We start from the raw sequence: 23323 nt of genomic DNA, 5'->3' as shown, positions 1-23323 counted from the left end.
CAATGTCTTTGCAGCTTCTGCCACAGAGGACCACTTTTACTGTACAGACCTTTCTTCTTCCTTGGCCTCTCTGACCACCCTTATTCTGATGTTTCTCTTACCTCCTCTACTTCTCCTACACCAGGATGTCCCCAAGGTTCAGGACCGAGCTCACAGTTCTTTTTTATAATTTGTTTCCTTTGGGATCACATTCCATCTCGTGGTTTCAGTTCCGTATGTGGATTTGAAAAAAAATCAGTCCCTAGTATCTCTCTTAGCATTAGTTCTGCATCTCAAGATGACTCCAGAACATTTCTGTCGGTCCCTCCCTGCCTCTGACCTGCAAATAAGGGAGGAGATGCGATGAGATATCGAAGACCTGAAAGGACCAGCCAGGGGACTCAAGGCGTAACAGCGCAAGAGTGGTGCTGAGAGGGCACCTCTCATATTTTTTGATCACATAGTTGTTTAATAACAGTAGTATTCTGAGTTAGTGATGTCATACATACATAATTATTAACTAATTCTACACCTAGTGTTTAGCTGCCTCCAGTTTGCTGGGGCACAACGTTGTCTAAAACATAAGAACAATGTAGGAACAGTCATGTCATGGAAACAGATCTTAGTTAAGATACAGCATTCCTAAGCATGCATCAGAGGTAACAGAAAAAGGCATTTAAATCATAGAGAATTAAAATATATTTCAAACCCACAATTTCACTTATGTATTCTGCTACCACCTCAAGTTCAACACATCTATGCTTCTCTTCCCACAGTATGTACCCTTTTCTGTGCATGTACAAAACAATAAGCATGTACAGTTCATGAAGTACATAAGTTGATACTAAAGTTCATATGCAAAAAGAAACATGCAAGAATATCCGGGATAACATTAAAAATGAGAGACAGGGTTTGAGGAAGGTGACCTACTTCATGTAAAAAGGAAGATTTTAGGAAAATCTCCTACACATTTGTCTGCTCATTTGTGAAAAGAAATGCAGGAGGATAAACCAGAACTAATGAGATTGGTTACCTACAGGGAGTAGATGGGAAAGGGGGCAAAAGAATGTGCAGCTGAAATGAGCGGGGAGTGACACTTCCTTGGGTATCTCTTTTGTATTATTTTGACTCATAGAACCACTGTAATGTTTCCCAGGCTCCCCCCACAAATAAATAATTAAAATCAGTCAGGACTTGGAGAAAATTCAAATGGAAAATGAAGAGTAAAAATTGAAACTAAGTGCATTAAATAAATAACATAATCACACTGAAGTTGGTGAGGGAGAAAAGAACTAACCTAGCTAACCTTGGAAAATAGTTTTCTGACTATGAACTGTATGGCTAAAGCTCATAGTCAAGAACTGAAATTTTGGAAAAGATACAGGAATCAACTTGAAAGATATGCCAGTAGCCAAATCTGGGGAAATTTGAGCAACAAAATAAACAATGATAGTTTTGGATTATAGTTAAAAAATAAAATAAACATCCATGAATGCCTACTGATAAAAACAAATGATCAAACAAATAAAAAGGGGAGAGAGCACAACTCTCTTTTTTGCTGTAGGATTCTAATTAATAAGTGTAGAGGGAATGATAAAAATAGAAAAGCACCATTAGGTAAGCACCAAAGTAATGATTATTGCAAGCAAGAATCATCAGTGGATACTAAAATTAGTGGACAAAGTATGATCAGAAACAGGATTTTTCATAGTTTCAGAGTGTCTCCCACAATGCACTTATTAATCACACAAAAAATTGTAACTGTACAGTAGAGAAAACTCACAGATACTACTTTAACCAAGTAATCAAATTTAACATGACCAGTAATAAGATATATTGGCTTGTATCCCTTCTGGATTTACAAAATGGCACAGTATCACTTCTGTGGTATTCTTGCCAAAACACATAACCTCAATTCATCGTGGGAATATCAGAGGAGCCCAAAATGAGAAACATTCTACAAAATTACTGCCCAGTATTTTTCAACAGTATCAATGTCATGAAAGACAAAGGAAAAGAAAAACCGAGAAGCTGTCACACATTGTGGGACACTAGAGACATGACAGCTAAAGGCAATGTGGGAGCCCGGACCAGGGAAAACGAAGTTGAGGAGAACACTGGAGAAACCAGGATAAGGTCTGTAGATTAATTGTATCACATCAATGTTAATTTCTTGGTTTCAGTAATTTTATGTTATATTTTACATTTACAAATATACATACATTTTACAAATAATACATGATTTTTCTTTATGCAAATATGATTTTTCTTTACGCAAAGTATGTAAAATTAGAGAAAACTGAGTGAAGGATGTATGGGAACTACAATTTTGCCACTTTTCTGCATGATTTTGGAAATTATTCAAAACAAAAGTTAAAGATAATTAGATAAGGTAGGACACAACTGCAGCTATTAGGAGTATACACATTCATACTCATGAACTGAAATTTTGACAAAATGCTGGGGAGGCTATGATGTTCATTCACGTACTTTCTTTAGCATGCTTTCTTCCTGCAGCATGATCTGGCAAGGCTGGTAAGTTTAAAATGTTTTCTAGTGTTCCATTCTTCTACTAAAAGTCTTGTCTTGCTGTTAACTTAGCTGTAAACAAATGCGTCAACATGATAGTGGGCATTAAAGAAAAGTTAAAAAGAAAACATTTTTAGTTTATTATAAGATAAATATACAGACTACTTATATGACCTTTGAATTGTTGTTAGATACCAAAGTAAATGTATTGTTATTATTTTTTAAATTTATTCTCTTAGGTATCATCTTTGCTTTTCATCTGCCTTCATCTCATTTTGAGAGACTGGGATGCTTTGTTTTTCATATTTGTGCTTAGGTATGTGTACAACTACACTTACATAGATAAATTACGTAGGCAAGTTCTCTTTGCTTAGGTGGGGGTAGTTGAGCTACAAATCCTCTGGAGAAAACTGGATAAGGGAATCCTGTGTGGAGAAATTGAATTCTCTTATCCCTTCTTAAGCTACTGAAAGGCCTTCTTATTGAGTTTTTAATATGTTTACCTTAGATTGCAGTTTAGATGCAACTAATGTGCTTTCAGTGCTCCACATACAAAATTTTTTTTCCTGAATTGGGGTAGTAGTCTGATGATGCTACTAGTATTATAAACACAACTTCAAACAAAGCAGAGGCAAAAATTTTTGTCTTGGAATTAGGTTCCTTACTGACAGTAAAATGCAGACAAATGTAAATAGAAGATCTAGATAAAATTCATGTGTGTTCATGTAAATGATTTGGTTCAACAGTAAAGAGAGGAATATTCAGTCATTTATAAAACACTTTCTAGAGAGAAAATGGGAGCCATTTCTCTGAAAAGGAAGAGGTGTTGCTATCCAGTATTAGTTGTTTCTATTCCTTTTGAGTTCTTGTGTTTTTTTTTTACTGAGATGTTAAAAAAAAAAAAATCTGGCAAGATACCAAACATATCACCCTGATATTTGAACTGAGCAACAGCTTAAAATGGTTGCTTTTAACTTTGAAGAGTAATATAGTGAGATGATTTCATTTTACCTAAGAAAGGGAAAGTAAAGAATTGCCATGAACAGAAGCATGTTATGCCTCTCAGAGACTGTGAGATTCAAGCATGTGCCTAAATAAGGTTGTGCATTACCCCTTGGAACACTAAGATATTTGATTTGATTTTGGGCTTCTGAAGGTGTTCTTCACACCAATTACTTTTCAGAAAGGCATTTGGTATCCTGGCAAGGGCATTTCACTTATACTGAGGAGTTGCAGCTATGGTGACACAGCAACACAAACATTTCTTAGGCAACATTGCCTGTGACTTTAATGGGTTTGGACACTTTCTTAGTGTTTATCCCATTGTGTTGAGTTGGCTTGTTTGCTTGTCGGTCTTCTCCATTGGATTATAATTCAGAGCTGAGACTGGATTTTGTTCACCATAGTATCTCCATGATCTAGTTGAGGGCCCAACATTGCAAAAGGGGATTCAATAATTACGTGATGAATGAATGAATGAGTGAATGAATCTCATGCTCTAATATAAATTCTAATTTGAAAAAAAGGCAAAGGAAAATAGTGGTGGCCATATTGTTTGACATAACCTTTCAGATGCTGGCTTTACGCCAGAGACGACCTACATCTCCATCACGGGGGGGACCTACATCTCTGTCACGGGAACCTTTTTCTCAAAGCGGCTCCAAGTGCTCCAGAGTCCTTTCAAATGTCTTCTGTTGTGGGCCCGTCTCTTCACCAGTTGTTTGTGAGATATATGCTGTAGATGCTGTTTCTCCAGTCTCCTTAATCACTATCACCAACTCTTCAGCTTTATTTAAGGGTTATAAGTTAATATGATAACTTAGGTAGAATTTAAAACGAATGCCAAACCATCATCAAAAGCAAGAGTGTCTATAATCGATATATAAAATTTGCCAGTTTCTCCCTGTTAACACATCATTCAGTATTAAACAGTAGGAGTCACACAATGAAATGTGCTTGTCCATCTGTATACAGTCTTAAATAAGGACATACCATCAAACAGTTATGGGTTTTGGATGTTTTCTCTTTGCGCATGTTTATTGCTCATTATCACTGTGGGAGTGAATCTCTGCCCTGGCGCTGCTTTAAGATAGGTTCTCAGCAGTATAATTAAGGCTAACGAGACCTATATCATACAAGGCCTGGATGTAGATGTATTAAAGTCACCTTTCAAGAAGCTCTACCCAGTGTATAAAAGCACTTTCTAAGTGGCAAAAGTGGCATAAAAATATTACAGAAAGTTTAGAAGATAGCAAAAAGAAAAAAAAAATCAAATCCTACCCCCTTGATAAAACAGCTTTATCACATTTGAGAAATCCCACCTAGCTTTTTTCAAATACATGTTTTTACATAATTGTATTCACAGTAAAATACATCTCTCATTCTGCTGTTTTTGCTTAACATCGCATCATTCTTGTTTTCCATGATGTTGTATTCACACATTATTATTTATTTATTCAGAAAGTGTATATTCTTGTTAGCCAGCTTTCGAAGGGTAAATGTACAGCAAAGGATGAGACAACTGTGTGTGGGTTTTGTTTTGTTTTGAAAACATGTTAAGTTTACTGCTATAGTGATTTAGGGTTGCATTGGTTCATTATGTGAAAACAATTAGTTTCACATAAATATAATAATATAATAAACATATATAACTAATAAAATAATTCAGTTGAAGGCATCCTCTGCTCTTTTTTTTTAGTTATAACAATCATCTGAATTTCTTTCCCTTTTCCCTACTCCGGGGGCTATAGTTAAAGCATCTTTACACTTAATTCCCACTTTATGGAAGTGAAAAATATTAAATGAGCTCTTGTTTTTAAACAATTGGTAGCCACAGTATCGTACTCTTGATTCTTACTGCACACTGTAGTACTACGGTTTTGGCTGCCTAGAGTCCTTGTCACATTTTCCTTTTTGTAACAGGTCTCATTCCTCCCCGGCTTGGTTGACCACTGAACCCGTTCACTTGGACAAAGTATTTAACCAAGAGGTGAAAACATCTAAGCAATTTCAATTCCTCTCTGGGATTAACATATGGAAGTTGAGGCTGTCAAGCTAAGAAGACGTCAAGTTGGTGCTTCTGGCAGCTATTTTTCCTGTCACCTGGGAGAAGGTGCGTTCTTAGTTAAAAAGAATAAAGCTGTACAGAGATGAGCAGTGGAGAGACAGAGTGGAAGCACTAAGGCCCTTCATTCAGTTCTGTGAATTACCCTGCTTATCTTTTCTGCCACTGAGGCAGTAAACTTAAACTTGCTTAAGCTACACTTACTTATGTTTTTATAACTTGAATGAGTTCAGTTCCTCTAACTGTAGATATTTATCAGACACCAGTGAAGAGCACCACCAAAATATAAATTTAAAAGACTCAGTTTCCAATAATAACACAAAGCTATGAATGTGAGGCAACATACATATTCTGCTCAATCTAGCAGAATATTCTGGAAATATAACATTTTAATTTCTTTTGAAAAACAGTTAATATTTGAAGAATCTAGTCCAACTATAAAGAATACTGTAGATATTTCCAGAGCATAGTCTAAAATGCCTGTAGTTGATGTGAGGGTGTGCTAACCTAACATACAAGAGGGTGGGATCAGAAAGTGAGGAAAAGGTAAGAACTTACTAGTTATGGATTTATGATTTCTTAGGAGTTAAACAAAATGGAGGAAAGAAGAGTTGAGAAAACTAAGGATGAACGACTGCTGTATTTCTGTACCTTTAAAAAAATATCTTTGTAAACCCCAAATGTCAGGTTACTTGTGTTGTCTACAGTTACATCGCTTTTAAGAAGTAAAAACTGTTAATGGATTTACAGAAAAGCTCTGGGGTATAACTTGTTACCTTAGTATTTTTAAACTGTATTAACACTGTGTTTGGATTAATTGAATTAGTGATAATTAATTCTGTTGATGGGGGTGAGGAGGGGGAGGATTAACTTGAGCACAGGGACTGAATTTATTATATCAGTATCAAATAAACAGTGTAATTTTGAAGGAATCCCAGCCAAAAATTTTCTCTTCCAGTCATTTTTAAAAAAAGAAAACATTTACATTTAAAATATTAACATTCTGTCAGAGAAAAATGAAATGCAGATCAAATGTCTTACTACTCTAATCTTAATAAAGTATATATTCATCATAATAGCTATATATTTTCTATTTAATATAGTAATGGAAGATCTAAAGACACGAAAATCTTCCTATGAAGGACAGTTTTGCCAGAAAAGTGATTTCACTAAGGCGAACAATAAGGCTGCTAACAACATGCATTAATATTTTATTTTAAATAATTGTGCGGTTATCCTTTTAGTAACATATGGATTCCCTAGCACTTTTGTTTTATAACTTCATTTAAAAAAATCCAGTGGCTTGTTTTCTTCTATTTTCTTTAATTGTGGTAATCTTAAACAGATACTCAGTTTTAAATCTCCCAGTTGTTCTAATACAGATGCAAAAATATGTTTTCTCCAGTTGGCTCTTTATTCAAAGACAGCTTGTTTGTGGGTACCATCAGGACATCTGCATTTTACTGGATTTAATTTTTGGTAATAAAGAACTCCCACATTATAGAATATTTTCAGCCTAAATTAGCCTGTGTGGGAAGCAAAGAAACCGTCAGTCAAGGAGGAAAAGTGAATCCATATGGCACTGATTCTGTTTCCCTGGCTACAATGATGAAAGGGTATAGACTGAGTATAGGCAGTGCCCCCAGCAGATCCCTGTTTCTTCCTCAAAATCTTGCTACAACAGACTTGGTGTCGGTCTCCACTCAGTACCTTTGAGCTCAGTTCATCCAAGTGCCATGCATCAGGCCATAGTACTTGACCGAGATTCTGACAGCACATTCTCTTTTGCTCGGTTGCTCTTGGATGTACTCAGCTCCTGATTTTTGCCTTTTCCTTCCACTTTGGGGCTCACCTGTGTCCCTTGGACTTCTTGGATTTTGGTTTCCCCAGTCTAATTCTCAGTACTCTTGAAGGACTTTGGTTTAGGTTCCCACACAGGCGCTGTGATACAGTCTTAAGAAAGACCCCACATGTATCAAAAGTAGGCAAACATTTTATCTTCAGCTTTTTAAAGGTGACAAACCAAACTTGGTAATAGAACTTAAATAGCTGACAGACCTTCTGCACTTTTACAGGTTATACGTAATTGTCCACTGTGCAGAGGACAGGAATGTCTGTTCAACTGAAACCAAAATATCTGGAATAGTTCATTTCTTTTGCTCAATATCACTCATGTGATGATGAAGAGGACACAGTATACTCTGTATTGTCAGTGTTACCTCCCTCAGGACAAACAAGAAAAACGTATTTCAGCCTCTCATCAACTCTGAGTCTCAGCCAGCAAGAAAGAGCTGCTTCTTAAGGCAGTGTTTATGTCCATGTAAATTATTGGGTAAATTTAAGTTTCACAAGTTTCCTAGTTGCAGAAGGTGATGCAAATATTGATAAGACTTATACTTAAAAAAACATTACCTACAGTAGTAGGTAGAATTCTGACCCCTGCCCCCAGCGCCAAAGATAATATGTACAAGTTTCTATTCCTTGGTACCTGTCAATGTGATCTTATTTGAAAATAGTTTTTGCAGATGAAATCAAGTTAAGATAAGGTCATACAGGATTATGGTGGGCCCTAACCCAGTGAATAGTGTCCTTATAAAAAGAGAGAAATTTGGAAGCAAACACATGGGAGAATGCCATGTGATGACACAGATGAGTGATTTCACCTCTCTGAATATGTTTCTCATTGCTGAAAGGGGGTGTCTGCCCACCAGATGATCTCTCAAGTCTGTTTCACTTGTTAATATTTTGTCTCTAAATCTGTAACATATTCTGATTTTTAATTGTATATGCTGAATTTAAGAAGTTTTAGGTCAAGAGGTAAAAAGTCACTTTAGGATTTGGTGTCTCCTTCCTGCTCCTCTCATCCACAAAAGGGTAGAAATATGTTAAACAATAGTCTTATTCTCCAAGATGAGCTTCATTTCAGCTGTACAGGGCAAACTATAGCTCAGCTTAGGCACTGCTCAAGCCTCCTATCTGGCAAGCCTTTTTGAATAAAGGAATAATTAAACACTAATGTCTGTCCATGGACTAATCAACCAAGCAGTATAGTGAAACAGAGGAAATTAACGTGGATTTGAATATGGGCCTAAGCAGATTCCAGAGCAGTTCATTTAAACTTTCTAAGCCTGCTTCCTTCCATGAAATGGCGATGATAATATTATCTTATTGGGTTGGCGAGAATGAAATGAAGTAGAATACAGTATATATACTTTAAAGTGCCTGGTTTCTAGCATGCGATTAAAAATGCTACTTGCTTACAGAATTCCCGCTTACAGTAAGGGCACTAAAAACCTCCGGTGTTTCCTTTCCCCCACCTTCCGCTCCCCTCCCCACCCCACCCCGCTAGGCTGGAGGCCGGAGCCCGGAGACGAAGGGAACCCAGCACGCTACGGCCGCTGCTCCGCGGTCGCAGGGGACCCAGCAGTCGCGCGCCCCACGCTGAGGGAGGGGGCGGGGCTGGCGGAAGCGCTCTTGCGCCGCTGTCAGCTGCGCCGGAAGTTCCTGGCCGGGCCTGGCGGTAACCTTGGGGTCTTCGCCGCCGCCGCTGCTGCCGCCGCCGCCGGGTTTGCCTCAGCTAACCCGAGCAGGGGCCGGGCCTGTGAGGTGCCGCGAGCGCCCGGGTTGCGGAGGCGGACACTGAGGCCCGCGGGGTGTAGGAATTGCGGGCGCGGGGCTCCCTGACGACATGTCGCTAGTGGCGGAAGCCTTCGTCTCCCAGATCGCAGGTAGCGCGCGTAGCCGCGGACTGCGGACGGAGCGGGGTTGGCGCTGGTCGGCCGCGGAGACTGCGTGGGGTTTAGGGCTGCGGCTTTCCCCCAGCCTTGCTGTATTAGATACTAAACCCAGTCCTGAGGATGTAGGCAGGCACTGTGTGCCAGCCTCATCTCACGGATTAGAAAACCGAGGGGGAGACACTTGGCTAAGGTCACTCTGCAGGGCGGGAGTCCCGTCTGCTTCTCCTGGTTGGTGCTTTGTCCAGCTTCCAATTCGGTCCGGAGGGACCGGGGTACATGGTGAAGGCTGTGGGCTGGTATGGCGGGGGCGTGGCCACAGGGGCGGGCATCTGAAGGCTTCCGTGTAAGAGTGGAGGCCTCGGAGGCGGGACCTGAAGTTTAAGGAGATTGTCATTCATGATACTTTGTCACTTGTTACCTATTATCTTTGTTCCGAAGTTCTTGCCTCCTCTCCAAGCAGGCAACACAGTAATGCCATTTGCTAGGTCTCTAGGATGCAATGAAACACCTTTAAATCTGCATATACTTTTGAGAAACACCTTTGATTTAATGGATTGAACACGACTGATGTAAATAGATTTGTTTTCTGTTATTGAGGTTCTTACTGTAGTGAAAGAAAAAAGTGTTGAGAAAATGAGCAGGTTAGACATAGGTAGGTGAAGGTTGATGGGTGAAAGTATTTAAAATACATTGTTTTCAGGAAGAGAGGGAAGCTTCCACTAGTTTGCAATTTTCATGTAAGTAGGGATCACACTTATTATTGTGAGTAGCTGTCAGTTGGTGCTCAGTAAATATTTGTGACTTGAATCAATAAATAATCTTGAATTTTCAAACAGTGATTGTTTATATTTTTAGTATTTATGTTAAAAAAGATAGTTGATTTAATTTAGATTGCTGTTAAAAAAAAATCAACCATTTCACAGTGTATGCTAATACTGGTATACTGTATGCATGTGTCCCAATGTGTGATTTCTTCTGAAGAAGAAATGATGAATGTCTTTTTAATAAGTTTAGAATTTTGCTTCCATTAGTGAAATTTAAGAATTTCTAGGAATTTTATCTATGTGCCATCTTAGCTATTTGTAATGATCTGTTACTCTAGGAGGAGGCATTTAAAGATGGATAATCCAATAAATGGGGTTGGAACAACTCCTAAGCTGTAATGCCACAAGAATAAATTCCAGATAAAGATTTAAATGTAAAATAAAAACAAAAATAAAATTGTAATAAAATAATTAGGAGAAAATATAGGAGATTATTTTAATAATCATAGGTAGCAGAGGAGGCCTTAGCACGATACAGAATTCAGAATCCACAGGAGAAAAAGTTGGCAGACTTGATTGCAGAAAAATTTAAAAAGCTTTGTATAATAAAAGATGTATGTTCTACAAATTAATAGGACAGACAACCCAACCAACTCAAGGGTAAAGGATAGAAAAAGGCAATTCAGAAAAAGGGAAATGCAGATTGACAATGAACATATGAAAAGATGCTGCCTGTCACTACCAATAGATAACAGTGTTTCCACTTAGATGGGCAAAATAGATGTGGTAATTTCTAGTACTGAAAAGGGCTTGGGGAAAACAGTTCCCTCAAACTATTGATGAGTCTGTAAATTGTTACTACTTTTTGGGAACTTAATATAGCAGTGTTTATTTAGATACCTTTGACTCAAATCCTTCAAGAGATTTATCTGATAGAAATATATGGACCAGTATTTAAAGAAATATGCAGCGATCTTAATTGTAGCATTATTTGTAATAGTGAAAATCAGATCTGTCCTAAGTATGTATCAAATTATGGTATTCCCACATTATTACTGATCCTAAAAATGAAGAGGTACACCTGTTAAATATATTGGCTTGAAACCTATGATTATCTTAAGTAAAAACAAATTATAGATAATATACATATTGTATGAACCCATTGTTAAGTAAATAAACCCTATATAAACGTGTTTGTTTATGGAAGCAAAGAAAAACAAGAACATTCAACTGATTAGTAATTTCAGGGTAATAAGGGCAGGGTGTTGGTGGAGGGTGGAGGAACTACCTTTCTGAATAGTTTGAATTGTTACAGTGAGAATATTTTACTTTTGTAATTAAAAAAATTTAAAAGATTGAATTTAGGGAAGCAGTGAAAAATGGGTGGCTAAAATAACAATTTATATGAAACCCTGTGTTTGATTTGTGAATTAAAAGTGACTCAAATCCAGTTATTCAAAGTATTCTATTTCTGGCAGCAATACAGTTTTCTTGGAGGAGGTCAGCCTCAAGAGATTAAGATATGTATGTATGTAGTCCTATTATAACTTAATAAATAATTGTGAATCTGTGTTTGCAGTTGAGAGCTCTAGGTTTTAGGGTATTTAACAATTTACTTATTATTTCTTTCAGGGCGTGAACCAACACACTGATAATTCTTTTGGAAACATTTAAAGGCATCTTGTGTCTATCTGTGATACCTCTTGAGAGCCTTATTCATAAGGATGTCTTTTTGGAAGACTTCTCTGAACTTCCCAGTTTAAACGGACCATTTCTGCCTCTATACTACCATTATATCCCCCACCAAGTTTTCTCAGTCCTTACTCCTTACTATGGCTTAGTAGCTTGACCTCTTCATCTCCATTGTTGCTATTACCTTACTTCAGGGCTTTGTCATTTTTCACTTGGATCACTGTAGTTGTCTCTGAATTGGCTTCCCTGCTGGCCTTTTTCCAATACAGCCTTCATACTGCAAGCCTCAGAGGCTTTTTGGGTTTTTGTTTGTATTATTTTATTTTAATTTTCCTAAGTTGCAAATGTGACTCCTCTTGTTTTAACACCTTCATTAGTTTCCCCTTGTCAGTAGGTGGAGTGAGTCGTCTAAGACCAGCATAAGTTGGTTCAAGTCCATCTCTCCAGCTTCATCTCTTGTCATTCCTTTCCTTAAACTTTTGCCTTTGTAAGCTATTTGTAGTGTCCATCTTCGGCACATGTTGCCCTCTGCTTGAAACGTCCATTTTGCTTGGATAACTCGTTTGTCCTTTAAGGCTCTGGGCACACTTTAACCTATAAGTCTGCCTCACATTTTTACCTGTCAGATGAGAAAGGTTCATTGTTGTTGTTTTTCTGATAGTAATAATGATAATGGCCATTGGAGAAAATGAAAACAATCCAAAAGAATATAAAGAGTAAAGAAAAGAATCACCTAAAATCATAGCACCCTGATTAAAACTTTAAAATCCCATGCTCATCACTAAAACTTTGGGAAACAAAGCTATCTCATTCTCTCTCCCTGTATTAAAAAAATAACATAAATAATATAAAATATGCATACTTTTTTGGTAATCTGTCATAACATTGAGATCTTTTTGTCTCTGACTAGAATTACACATCATTTTTAAATGGTTGAACAGTATTTCATTGTAGTGAAGAAATCATAATATACTTACCTAATCTTACTCTGATGGGTATTTAGAATGTTGTATTAGTTCAACAAGAGAAGTCAAAGTACAATCTTGATCTCTAGCTGAAGCTCTAGCTCTGTATCTATAACTATACACACATGCACATTGTCTTGCCAGTGGGTTTCAGCCCCAGGAAAGTTTACTATGGATTCAGTGTGACCAAAGAAATGGACAGCAAAACGTTCTTGGGGTGAAAGGGTTATATCCAACTTTATTTCCTGGTGGCAGGTCAGTCACTAGAATCCCGTTCACTCAGAGCGAGTCTGCATGCAGCAAGCCAGTCTGCCTCTGGGCCCCTCTGTCCGCACAGTCGTCCTGCACAGCCATCCTCTGGGCCTCTGTCCTCTGCTCTGCTCTCCTGCAGTCTTGCAGCCCTGCCACTGTGTCGCACCCAGAGCACTGGGCGGAGCTCTTTTTATAGAGTCAACAGCCATGTATTTGCTCACAGGTGTGCAGTGAGCTAGTCAACAATGGCCAGGTGAGAATCCTGGCCACAGGAACTCTCATTTTATCCACACACATACACAGGGAATTGGCTTAGCTGTTGTTGCAGGGGTTTGGCTAACCAAGTACCAAGTCTACAGGGCAGGCAACCAGGAAGGGGAGATCCAAGAGGAAGAGGGGCTTGTGCACCAGGTGCTGCTTGTAGTGTCTCAACTCAGAGAGGCCCCCTCTGTCAAAGGTTTTTCCGACTGATTAAATCAGGCCCACTCATGATGATTTCCCTTTTGCTTAAAGAAAAGCCAACTGATTAGGGGCTTTAATCATATCAGCAAAAGCCCTTCACAGCAAGGTCTAGATTACTGTTTGAATTAACTGGGAGAAGGAGTTTCCTACAAAATAGCTGATGCCTCCCTTTTGTCTTTCCAACACCAGTTAGAGAATAACCCTTGTAGCTTGTCCTAATCAGGAACAGTAGGAAGGGAATTTTGGCAAATGTAATTCACTCTAGCCAAGTTAATGCATTCTAAAGTCATCACAGGTATATATGGTACTTCTCTGATGTAAACATGCTTGCATACTGAGTATTTTCTTTGGATAAATTTGTTAAAGTGGAAGAGGACTTTGTTCTTTTAACTCAGTAATATGGAAAAGAGTGGTTAATTATGATTTTGATTAATAACTTAGATGTGTAGATGATTTAAAACCTTAAAAGAGGGATAAGAATAGTCCTGGATATTGAATGGTTTTCAAAATCTTTTATAACAGCCTGTGTATTTTAAACTTCTTGCCTTTTTTATTTGTTAATGGCAAGACTTGGCAATATATTACTTAAGTTTCTGCTTTTTTAAAAAAAAATTGTTCATGGTCAGTGGGTATGAATGTATCCTAGGGAAGGATTGAGTAGCTCCATTTGGATGTGTGGCCACATTTGGAGCCGTCCTGTAGCCATCAGGATGGAGTACTGTGGTGGAAAGGCCTAAACTCACTCATCCCTGTGCCAGGAGTGGCACAGGCTTTAGGACTCCACTAAAGGAGGGAGAGATGCTGAGCACTAAACAGCAGGAATTCCCTACAGTGTTCTTCACTTCCCTCACTTTCCTTTTACACTTCCTTTGGACTTTGGAATGAGAGCAGACTTGGGTTCTTTCTTAGCTACTTGCTATAAAATGTGCGACCATGGGTAAATTACTTGGCTTTTTAAGCCTCAGCTTTCTTACTTTCAGAATGGTGATGATAATTATAGGTTAAAGATAATAAGTAAAGATACAAAGTACTTAGCATTGTGTCTGACGTATCATAAGCATTCAAAAGCGTTCATTAATATTATTTTTAGCTGTTTACTTACCAGTTTTTCTGTTCTAGTAGATGTTACCTGAAACTAACTTTTGCCACTAAGTTTGGTAAAGCTTTTGAAAGTTGTTTATAAGTAGAATACTGTGGATAAAGTGAAGGTTCCTATGGCCAGGATTCTCACCTGGTTGGCTAGCCCACTATGCAGGTGTGGGCAATACGTTTATAGAAAGAGCTCCACCCAGTGCTCTGGGTGATACAGTGGTACCGCTGCAGGGCTAAGGCTGCAGGGGAGCAGAGACTGGAGTGGTGGCAGCGCCCAGGACATAGTCTGAGAAGGCTGCAGGGGTTGGAGAGGCCTAGAGGCAGAGACCAGCTTGCTGCATACAGAGTTGCTCTGAGTGGATGAGATTCTAGTGATTGACCTGCCACTGTGGGAATAAAGTTGGTTATAAACCCTTTCACCCCAAGAATGTTACATTGTCATTTTTTGGTCTCATTGAATCCATAGTGTACTTGCCTGGGACTGAAACCCATTGGTAAGACAAATACATAATTTATATCAGTAATATAAAACATCACAGTTACCAAATTGTTAGGATAACCCCTATAACAAATTATTCTAAGATACTTATTTCAAGATTACATACTTGATAAACTTCGGCCATGTTTATCTTAATTATAAATAGAATCTTTGGTATAGGTCACAACTATATATATATACTCTTGAGTCTTTTTCAGTGGAGGCTTGTTTGTTAGACATTGCTGAAGAGCTCTATCCTTAAAAACTTAGCTAATAATTGGTTACTGGTAATAACAGTAAGTGTCCATTTTTGAGTCACTGTGCTAGGTGATATATATACATAATTGCTAATATTAACAATTTGATCATTTTAGGTGTTACTCTTATTTTATAGATGAGGAAATTGAAGCTCATTAGGTAATAGAGTTTAAAGGTAGAAATAAGGTCATTGGAATAAAACAGAAGAACTGAGTTCTAAGCTGAGCTCTGTTTCTTGGTCTGTGACTTCAGGCAGACCTTTCTAGGCCACAGTTTCCTTTTTTTGTGAAAGAGGAATAATGTATTTTATAATATATCAAGTGCCTACCAAGGGTGGTACATAATAAATGTTCTATGTGTGGTAGTGTCTGTTATTTTATTGACCAAGAGCCTTTGAGGATATTACCGGTGTAATAATATCTCATTACCATTTGGAGAGCATTTTGTCTGAAGTGTCTACTTTTATCATCTCTTATACCATTTTTTCTGAATTGCCTTATTTCTTCACCAATGCCCGGCTTATATTTTAAGCATATTAGTTAATTTCATCATACCATAATTATTAATCTTTTGAAGTCAGGACAATATCTGTTCTGTTCTTTATTTAGAAGCTCAGTAAACTATATAAAGGATGAAAAGAAGTCTTGGAATATTTCATTTATCTCATTGCGGTCTTGTGGTGCTTAATTATTTAAATTTATTAATAACTTCATTCCAACAATAGCACTAATTTATAGTATGATCTAGGAAAGTAGTTTTAATTTTCTTGTATGCTTTATTAACATTCCATACTCTGAAATTACATGATTTTTAGTTTTTAACTTAAAAGGTTTTAGTAATGGGTGCCCTATAAAATTTGCCAGCCTTATTTCTGTGAAGTCTTTTGAGTTATTAATGTTAGCTCAGGCCTTCCATATTTTAATGAAAATTGAAGTAAAACATCATTCAACTTAACATTTTTCAGACATTTTTGAAATTTCTTGATAAGCAGTTATCAGATGGACTGAAGATCAAATGGAGATGAGATATTAACTTTAGGCATTAAATTTAGGCTTCTCATTTTTTGTTCAAAGACAGAAGTTATAATATTCAGCAAATCCAACTATAGACATTATGCGTAGAAGAGATGTATTTGTCTTGCCAGTAAGAGAAATGCATGTTTTAATTTTTTATTGCTTTGTAAATGATCCTCTATTCTTGAACACTTTTCTTATTTTTGTATGCTCTATAAATGAATCATGGTTTTGAACTTTTCTACATCAGTAATAAAAATGAAATTTGATTGGATAGTGATAAAGATAGTTCTTTTCATGAAAACAATCAGTTTGTCATGGCAATTCCCTTTAACTATAACTGCGTTGGTAAAATAGAGGCCATAAAAAGCATTTTATTGTGCTTATATACTTAGCTGTGTTTTTGTGCTGATGATATAATTTTATCTCTAAGAACTTTTATAAACCAAAAAAGTTTCCTCATGACTTAACCTGCCTTTGGATTTTTTTATTTTGTTATCATTAATCTACAATTACATGAAGAACATTATGTTTACTAGGCTCCCCCCTTCACCAAGTCCCCCCCCATGCCCCATTATAGTCACTGTCCATCAGCCTAGTAAGATGCTGTAGAACCACTACTTGTCTTCACTGTGTTGCACAGCCTTCCCCATGACACCCCCTACATTATACATGCTAATTGTAATGCCCTGTTTCTTTTCCCCCACCCTTCTCCCTCCCTTCCCACCCATCCTCCTTAGTCTCTTTCCCTTTGGTAACTTGTTAGTCCATTCTTGGGTTCTGTGATTCTGCTGCTGTTTTGTTCCTTCAGTTTTTCTTTGTTCTTATACTCCACATATGAGTGAAATCACTTGATACTTGTCTTTCTCCGCCTGGCTTATTTCACTGAGCATAATACCCTCTAGCTCCATCCATGTTGTTGCAAATGGTAGGATTTGTTTTCTTCTTATGGCTGAATAATATTCCATTGCGTATATGTACCATGTCTTCTTTATCCATTCATCTGCTGATGGACATTTACGCTGCTTCCATTTCTTGGCTATTGTAAATAGTGCTGCGATAAACATAGGGGTACATCTGTCTTTTTCAAACTGGGCTGCTGCTTTCTTAGGGTAAATTCCTAGAAGTGGAATTCCTGGGTCAAATGGCATTTCTATTTTAAGCATTTTGAGGAACCTCCATACTGCCTTCCACAATGGTTGAACTAATTTACATTCTCACCAGCAGTGTAGGAGGTTTCCCCTTTCTCCATAACCTTGCCAACATTTGTTGTTGTTTGTCTTTTGGATCGTGGTGATCCTTACTGGTGTGAGGTGATATCTCATTGTGGTTTTAATTTGCATTTCTCTGATGACAAGCGATGTGGAGCATCTTTTCATGTGTCTGTTGGCCATCTAAATTTCTTCTTTAGAGAACTGTCTATTCAGCAACTTCGCCTATTTTTTAATTGAATTATTTGCTTTTCGTTTGTTGAGGTGTGTGAGCTCTTTATATATTTTGGATGTCAACCCTTTATCGAATCTGTCCTTAATGAATATATTCTCCCATACTGTAGGATACCTTTTTGTTCTATTGATGGTGTCCTTTGCTGTACAGAAGCTTTTCACCTCGATATAGTCCCACCTGTTCATTTTTGCTTTTGTTTCTCTTGCCCGGGGAGATATGTTCATGAAGAAGTCACTCATGTTTATGCCTAAGAGATTTTTGCCTATGTTTTTTTCTAAGAGTTTTATGGTTTCATGACTTACATTCAGGTCTTTGATCCATTTCGAATTTACTTTTGTGTATGGGGTTAGACAGTGATCCAGTTTCATTCTCTTAAACGTAGCTGTCCAGTTTTGCCAGCACCATCTGTTGAAGAGACAGTCATTTCCCCATTGTATGTCCATGGCTCCTTTATCATATATTAATTGTCCATATATGTTTGGGTTAATATCTGGAGTCTCTATTCTATTCCACTGGTCTGTGGCTCTGTGGTTTTTGTGCCAGTACCAAATTGTCTTGATTACTGTGGCTTTATAGTAGAGCTTGAAGTTGGGTAGCGAGATTCCCCCCCACTTTATTCTTCATTCTCAGGATTGCTTTGGCTATTCAGGGTCTTTGGTGGTTCCATATGAAGTTTTGAACTATTTGTTCCAGTTCGTTGAACAGTGCTTTTGGTAATTTGATAGGGATTGCATCGAATCTGTATATTGCTTTGGGCAGGATATGCCTTTTGATTTTTAAAAAAGACTTTTGTTGTGTATATTTATCCGAGTGAATATAGTATCCACAGATATTATAATAGAATTTCCCCCCCCATATCTTATTTTATTACCTGGTCAAACTAGAACACTAACTGGAACTTCACATAAACAAATCTTCTAATTTGTTAGACTTGAAAAGGCCATCATTACCCCAGCATTTATTTCTGTAAGGTAATGTCTGCAACTGATGCTTTAATGATTTGGCCTTTTGTTAACTTCCTTTTCTTTTGATTATTAGCCTTTTTGTTATAGCAAAATGTTTTGGCATCATGAATCATAAGTAATGTTTCTGATTTTCTTATTTTATAAAATAAAAAAGATTATGTGTCAATAGAAATAATATAAAAATAAAAATTACTGTCTTTTCATTAGACATTGTTATTTTTGGTAGTCATCAGTTTAATATTCTGGTTTGGCTAATGGACAAGGACTAGTTGTGTAATGTTAATTATTTAAGTGTTAATTGATATTCTTTAGTTGAGATTGTGAATTATTCTTTATGTATTTTCTTAAACAGATTTCTTCTTGTCGTATACTTGTGCTTATTTTCCCATTCTGTCATTTTGTTGCTGTTTGGAGAAGGTAAAATAATTTTAATATTAAAGTAAATATCTAGAAAGAGAGATACTGTTTTAGAATTATGGAGCGCAGTTTAAAGACAAATATGAAGTATGTTTCATTAATCTTTGTATTATAGGAAAATTACTGATGAACTTTTTATAAAAAGTTCATGGTAAGATTTGAGTTTAGCTGGCATAATTCAGTCATTTTTTTTCTTAGATTCCCTTTTTTCTAATTTCTGGAATAATGTAGCAACTGCAGTCAGACCAGTTTATGATGGTGGCAGGCCACTGTGGTCACTCGGTTCCAAATTCTGGGGACTAGAGGCCAGAGAGCAGTGTTGTGGTCTGAAATTGGAGAGATAATTTCAATAAGGAAAAGTTTCAAGGTAATGGGCTCATGAAATGGAACTGACTGGAGGGAAGATGGAAATGTCAAATCTATGCCTGAAGCTGAAGCAGTAAAGTGGAATTTAAAATGTAACATGGTCAGGAGTCTGGTAACTGATTTAGATGAACAGAAGGAATTCAGATTAATCAACATTTAATTCTGTCTTTAGTGATAATCTGTGTCTAGTAGTAACTATCAAATGTAATTATTCAGTTATTTTTGTAGTATACAAATCACACCACAGCTTAAGGGTGTCAAACATGATCCAGGGATCATGGATCTGTGGTCAGTAATTCTGACAGGCCATCGTAGAGATGGTCACAATGTCTGGATTGTCATCTGGAAATCTCAAATGCTGGGGATGATCAATCCAGCAGTTGAGGGCATCTTCATTGATGTATCTGACAATTGATGCTGACTAGCAGCTCAGCTGGTGTTGTCTTCTGGACTGTTTCTACCATGGCCTCTCCATATGGCTTGGGCTTCCTCAGAGCCTGGTGGCCTCAGTGACTCAGTTCTCCAAGGGCATGTTTCCAGGCTAATAGGGAGAAGCTGCATTACCTTCTATGACCTTGCCTTCTCCCATGTTCTATTCATCATAAGAGAGTTACAAGTCTGCTTAGATTCAAGGGGAGGAGAATTGGACTTCACCTCTTGGTGGGGTTGGGAAGTTGGTGAGGTTCTAGAAGAGCTTGTGGGACATGAGATACTATTGTGGCCATCCTTAAGAAATATCTGCCACAGTAAGCAGGTGCTAGTATACTGGTGCAGAGGGCTCAGCTGAGTCTGAATTAGAGCTGGGAATTTACTAGTCCCATTTGTGACCTAATAGAGGTTCTGAAATGGGATTGGGATGATTGGGAGGTGGGGTGGGGGGAACAGTGTCTAGGGGTGGTAGGGTAATATTGCACATTGCTTCAGTTATCTCTGGAGCTCGCTAACACTAGTCAGGTTTACCTTGCATTGCACTTCCAAACCCACATGCACATATTCACACACACATTGTCTTTCTGACCACCAAATGCCAAATACGTGAACGTTGAGGGTAGCGCTCAGGCAAGTGTATTTTTTTTAAACTGATTGGGCTGTGCACCTCTGGTTAGAAACCACTGAACGATTTGGAGAAAAAGTTCATGAGTTACACTGTTGAATTTAGTACACATAGTTGAGATGTTGTCATTCCTTAATTTGGTTTGATGGTTTTATTTCCAGAGTTCTAGTGGTTTTTTGCTGTCAGATATCTTTCAGGTTTTAGATAGCAAAATACCTGCTTGATTTTCTAAGGAATACATTTATTTGTTAGGTTGAATACCTAAAAAGGGGCTATGTCCTATAATAGAAATGCTAATTTAGGAAAACATTACTCAGCATTTTACCTCCCTTCTCTCAAACCAAATTAAGGGTGTTAGATTTTGAGTGAGCATCTCAATTCTGTCTGTCCCTCAAGTTCTGTCTGGCATACTTGTGGTTATTTTTTGGACCTAGTTCAGATTTCATCTCTTGTGAATTCTTTTCTGTCTTCCTCCGGCAGATGTAGTTATTTCAAGAGGATTCCTCTAGTGCTTTATATGTACTTCTGGTTTGGTGCTTATATTAATAATAATTATTGTTTGAGTACATTCTTTGAGCTAGAGACTGCATATGACACTTTCATAATTTATCTAATTTTATTCTCCCAACATCCTTATGAGGTAGGTAATATTTTCCTGTTTTACATGTTAGGTAATTGAGGCAAGAAGAGATTACGCAAATTGGCCAGGGTCACTCAATAAGTTGTAGTGTTGAGTGGAGAACCCAGGTATGTCTGACTTCAAGACCTATGTTTTTTCCCTGCATCACCTATTTTCACTTACTGTATTTTAAGTGGTTATTTGTATCTCTGTCATCTCTTCTTCCCCCTCCCCCTATTCCCTCAGACAATCAACAGTATTCTTCGAGAGCCATGACAGTTTTATATTCAGCTTTGTCTTTTTATTATAGTCCCTGGTACATTTTGGAAGTTTAATAACCTCTGTTCAGTTAAATGCCTTTTATATTTTAGGCTAAGTTATCGGCTTGTTGGTGCTGTGAATTTGTTTTCTTGACCCTTGTTAACCTCCAGATGTTTGTCAGTTTTATGAAACTGATCCTTGAATATCATTTTGAAATTGATCTCTTGTTTCACATATATAGGTTTAGATGGTTCATGTTCAAGTCTCATAAAGAGTAACTTAATTTTACTTTCCTTTTTGATTAAATCTAATGGAAAAACTATCATTTAACCACTTTGGTTCTAAAATAAGTGAGGCCTCAATTAGCTAATCTTAAAGACTTATTCAGGAGCACTATAAAATTACAATATGTTACAAAGGCATGTTTCAAACACGGCTTTAAGCCATATTCCACAAATACTGAAATAGACTGAGATGGGTCAAAATCTTTTTGAGTAAAGTTAATCTGCACAGATCCTCATTTCCATATTCTCTGAGGCAAATGAATGAAAGAGGTGAAAATAACTTATATCTTATTTCGGGTTCATTCTACCTCCTGGGGATAGCCTTTCTTTGCGTTGTTCAGAGATGGTCTGCCTCAGATCTACTGGGAGTGCTTGTGGCAGTTTTGGATCCAGGTCCTCATCTCCACAGTATCAGAATCTTTGAGTTTAGGGTCTGGTGGAAATACACAATTTTATGAAGTATCTCATGTAATGCTTACACATTAAGGGTTGAGAACCACAGCTGTAGGATGATTATAACTGCTTTATTACTAACAATTACTACCCAAGAATGTTTATTTGTGGGCTCTGTAAGAGGTTAGCACACAGTTGTGTGCTCACTGACTTCAGAGAAACACTACCTGGGTTCAAACCTGCTTTTATCACTTACTAGCACTGTGACTTTGGGCAAATTACTTATGCTTGTATCTCAGTTTTCTTATTGTAGAGATAATAATAATAGTGTCTACCTTATAACTCATAACATATCTCAGTATGAGATAGTTAATATGTCAGGACCTTAAGTGCACAAAAATGCAATAGGAATCTTTTAAAATTTTCTACTAACCTCAGCTTTACTGAGGTATAATTTACATACCCTTTTAAAGTATACAGTTCAGTGATTTTTTTAGTATATTTACAAAGTTGTGATTATTACCTTATTCTCATTGTAGAACATTTCCATCACCCCAGAAATTTATGGTCACTTCCCAGTCCCTTTCCCAGTCCCAGTCAACCACTAATCTACTTCTTGTTTCTGTAAATTTGCCTTTTCTTAACCTTTGTTAAGTTTTCTTAACAAAGTATGTTTTCTTTAGCAACTGGCTTTTTTCACTGGGCATAATGCTTTTGTAGTTCATCCATGTTGTAGCATGTGTCAACACTTGGTTCCTTTTTATTACCAAATAGTATTCTATGGATATCACCACATTTTGTTTATCCAGTCACCGGCTGATGGTCACTTTCTGACTACTGTGAATAGTGCTGCTGTGAACATTGGTGTACAAATCTTTTATGTGGATTTTTGTTTTTTTAATTTTTCCTGGGGCAATAACTATGAGTGGAATTGCATAGTCATATGTTAAGTTTGTTTAACATTTTGAGAAACTACCAAACTTTTAAAATTCCCACCAGCAGTGTGTGAAAGTTCCAAATTCTCCACATCCTCTAAATCTATTGTCTGTCTTACTGATTGTAGCCATTCTAGTGGGTGTGAAGTGGTATCTCATTGTGGTTTTGATTTGTAATTCCCAAATGACTAATGATACTGAGTTCTCTTCATGTGTTTCTTGGCCATTCATCTATCTCCAAAGGAATGTCTATTCAAATTCTATGCCCATTTAAAAAAAATTGGGTCATTTGTCATTT

General features: G+C 37.3%; 1 protein-coding gene across 1 annotated transcript in view; it reads left to right on the top strand.

Annotated features, from left to right (window-relative positions):
• Positions 1–9109: 9109 nt before the first annotated feature.
• MTX2 (metaxin 2) overlaps positions 9110–23323 on the top strand; it is a 67412-nt gene continuing 53198 nt past the window's right edge. Inside the window, exon 1 of the mRNA XM_036879449.2 lies at positions 9110–9300. Within this exon, the coding sequence (XP_036735344.1) occupies positions 9261–9300 (40 nt within the window). The 5' untranslated portion in view covers positions 9110–9260. The remainder of the gene's footprint in view (positions 9301–23323) is intronic.

Source organism: Manis pentadactyla, chromosome 6, assembly GCF_030020395.1.
Source record: "Manis pentadactyla isolate mManPen7 chromosome 6, mManPen7.hap1, whole genome shotgun sequence".
Taxonomy (NCBI): Eukaryota; Metazoa; Chordata; class Mammalia; order Pholidota; family Manidae; genus Manis; species Manis pentadactyla.
This window is presented reverse-complemented; position numbering and strand designations above follow the sequence as displayed.